This window comes from Pelophylax lessonae (genome assembly GCF_965119305.1).
Source record: "Pelophylax lessonae genome assembly, chromosome: 11".
Classification (NCBI taxonomy): Eukaryota; Metazoa; Chordata; class Amphibia; order Anura; family Ranidae; genus Pelophylax; species Pelophylax lessonae.
The window spans coordinates 36681258-36683455 of NC_138778.1; the positions used below are offsets into that span (position 1 = coordinate 36681258).

At 43.7% G+C, this 2198-nt stretch overlaps 1 protein-coding gene across 1 annotated transcript; it reads left to right on the top strand.

Moving 5' to 3' along the window:
- Positions 1-1152: 1152 nt before the first annotated feature.
- On the top strand, positions 1153-1935 carry BLCAP (BLCAP apoptosis inducing factor). The gene has a single exon (XM_082272020.1). The coding sequence runs from the start codon at positions 1233-1235 to the stop codon at positions 1494-1496; it is 264 nt and encodes an 87-aa protein (XP_082128146.1). The 5' UTR covers positions 1153-1232; the 3' UTR covers positions 1497-1935.
- Positions 1936-2198: the final 263 nt, after the last annotated feature.

Genomic DNA, 2198 nt, shown 5'->3' on the forward strand with positions numbered 1-2198 from the left:
GGCGTTTTTTGAGCGTTTTTCAGCTCCAAAAACATTCCAAAACGCCCAACAAGTAAAACCCCATTCATTTAAATGGCCCCTGTTCACATCTGAGCGTTTTAACGCCTGAAGCAAAAAGCTTAAAAAACTACATGAGCTTCTTTTTGGGCTGATTACCAGCGTTTTTGATAGATGTCAATGCCTGTCCAAAAACGCCTGAAAATCGCGGTAAAAAAACACGCAAATACGCTACGCTCAAGTGTGAATGCAACTTTAAAAATCATGTTAATGCATTGATTGCATTGAGATAAAAAAATTCTGCCTTTACAACCACTTTAAGGAGATGCAGTCCGTGTGATTGGTTGAACAGTAGGAAATGCAGTCCGTGTGATTGGTTGAACAGTAGGAGATGCAGTCCGTGTGATTGGTTGAACAGTAGGAGATGTAGTCCCTGTGATTGGTTGAACAGTAGGAGATGTAGTCCGTGTGATTGGTTGAACAGTAGGAGATGCAGTCCGTGTGATTGGTTGAACAGTAGGAGATGTAGTCCCTGTGATTGGTTGAACAGTAGGAGATGTAGTCCGTGTGATTGGTTGAACAGTAGGAGATGTAGTCCCTGTGATTGGTTGAACAGTAGGAGATGTAGTCCGTGTGATTGGTTGAACAGTAGGAGATGCAGTCTGTGTGATTGGCTGAACAGTAGGAGATGCAGTCTGTGTGATTGGCTGAACAGTAGGAGATGCAGTCTGTGTGATTGGTTGAACAGTAGGAGATGCAGTCTGTGTGATTGGTTGAACAGTAGGAGATGCAGTTGATGTGATTGGTTGAACAGTAGGAGATGCAGTCCCTGTGATTGGTTGAACAGTAGGAGATGCAGACGTGTGATTGGTTGAACTGTAGGAGATACAGTCCCTGTGATTGGTTGAACAGTAGGACATGCAGTCTGTGTGGTTGAACAGTAGGAGATGCAGTCATTGTGATTGGTTGAACAGTAGGACATGCAGTCTGTGTGGTTGAACAGTAGGAGATGCAGTCATTGTGATTGGTTGAACAGTAGGAGATGCAGTCGGTGTGATTGGTTCAAAAGTACATAAACTATATTGGTATTTGTCTCACAATGATCCTGTAGTGTATTTGTTAATATGTAAGACTTCTATTTTACCATTTGGATGACTTTCTGCTTTCTGTCCCCAGGCTGCTGGCACAGATCAGATAAAGCAATCAGAGACGAGGTGTGACCTACATACGCCACCATGTACTGTTTACAGTGGCTGCTTCCCGTCCTCCTGATTCCGAAGCCACTGAATCCAGCGCTTTGGTTTAGTCACTCAATGTTTATGGGCTTCTATTTACTGAGCTTCTTATTGGAGAGGAAACCATGCACCATCTGCGCCTTGGTCTTTCTGGGTGCCCTCTTTCTCATTTGCTACAGCTGCTGGGGCAACTGCTTCTTGTATCACTGCAGCGGCAGCCAGCTGCCAGACTCTGCCAATGACCCCGCTGTGGTTGGCACCTAGGAGGGAATACACCCTGTCTTGTTCCATGGATTGCTGCTTTTTGCCAAGGATGTGACACAGCTTGCACAAGTTTGTTTCCTGAAGATGAAACCGGTATTACAGGGACACCGTGTTTTAAGTAAAGAAGACTGTTTGGTACAATGGATACCCTCTTTTCCTGATACCATGCAGCTACAAATGGGCATAGACATTTCCATTGCCATTCTCTGGCCTTGTGGTGCTGGGGGGCTTTTATTTGTTTGTATTTGGGGGGACTTTGCCCCTCCACCTATAGGCGTTCTTCAAAACCATGCACCCACATTCTGTCTGTTCCCCGTCATGGCTAATAGGCACATTTTACTGCCACCCTTCAGGCTAGGTCAAACGCTGTGCTGATCCTCAAATCTTTGGTATTAATAAGAAAGATCTTTTTTTTTTTTTTTTTTTTTAGCAAGAACAAGAAGACAATTGGAGATGTAACAAGTGAACCTGTTTGCTACAAACAATAGATGGTATTTGTGGTCGAATCTAATATTCAGCTGATCGCTGCACTTACAGCTAATTACATTGCTTAGGCATACTGGTTCAAACCACAATGGTTGCTTTTGCCTCTAATGGGCACAAATTCAATAATTTTTTTACTGCCAAGAAGACATTCTTGATTGTGAAGTCTCAACGTTAAAGAGTCCTGCTGTTTGATCTCTTGTCGTACTTTGTGGAAGG

Excerpts from the sequence above, each read along its gene's own strand:
- BLCAP (XM_082272020.1), top strand. The coding sequence starts at position 1,233 with ATGTACTGTTTACAGTGGCTGCTTCCCGTCCTCCTGATTCCGAAGCCA.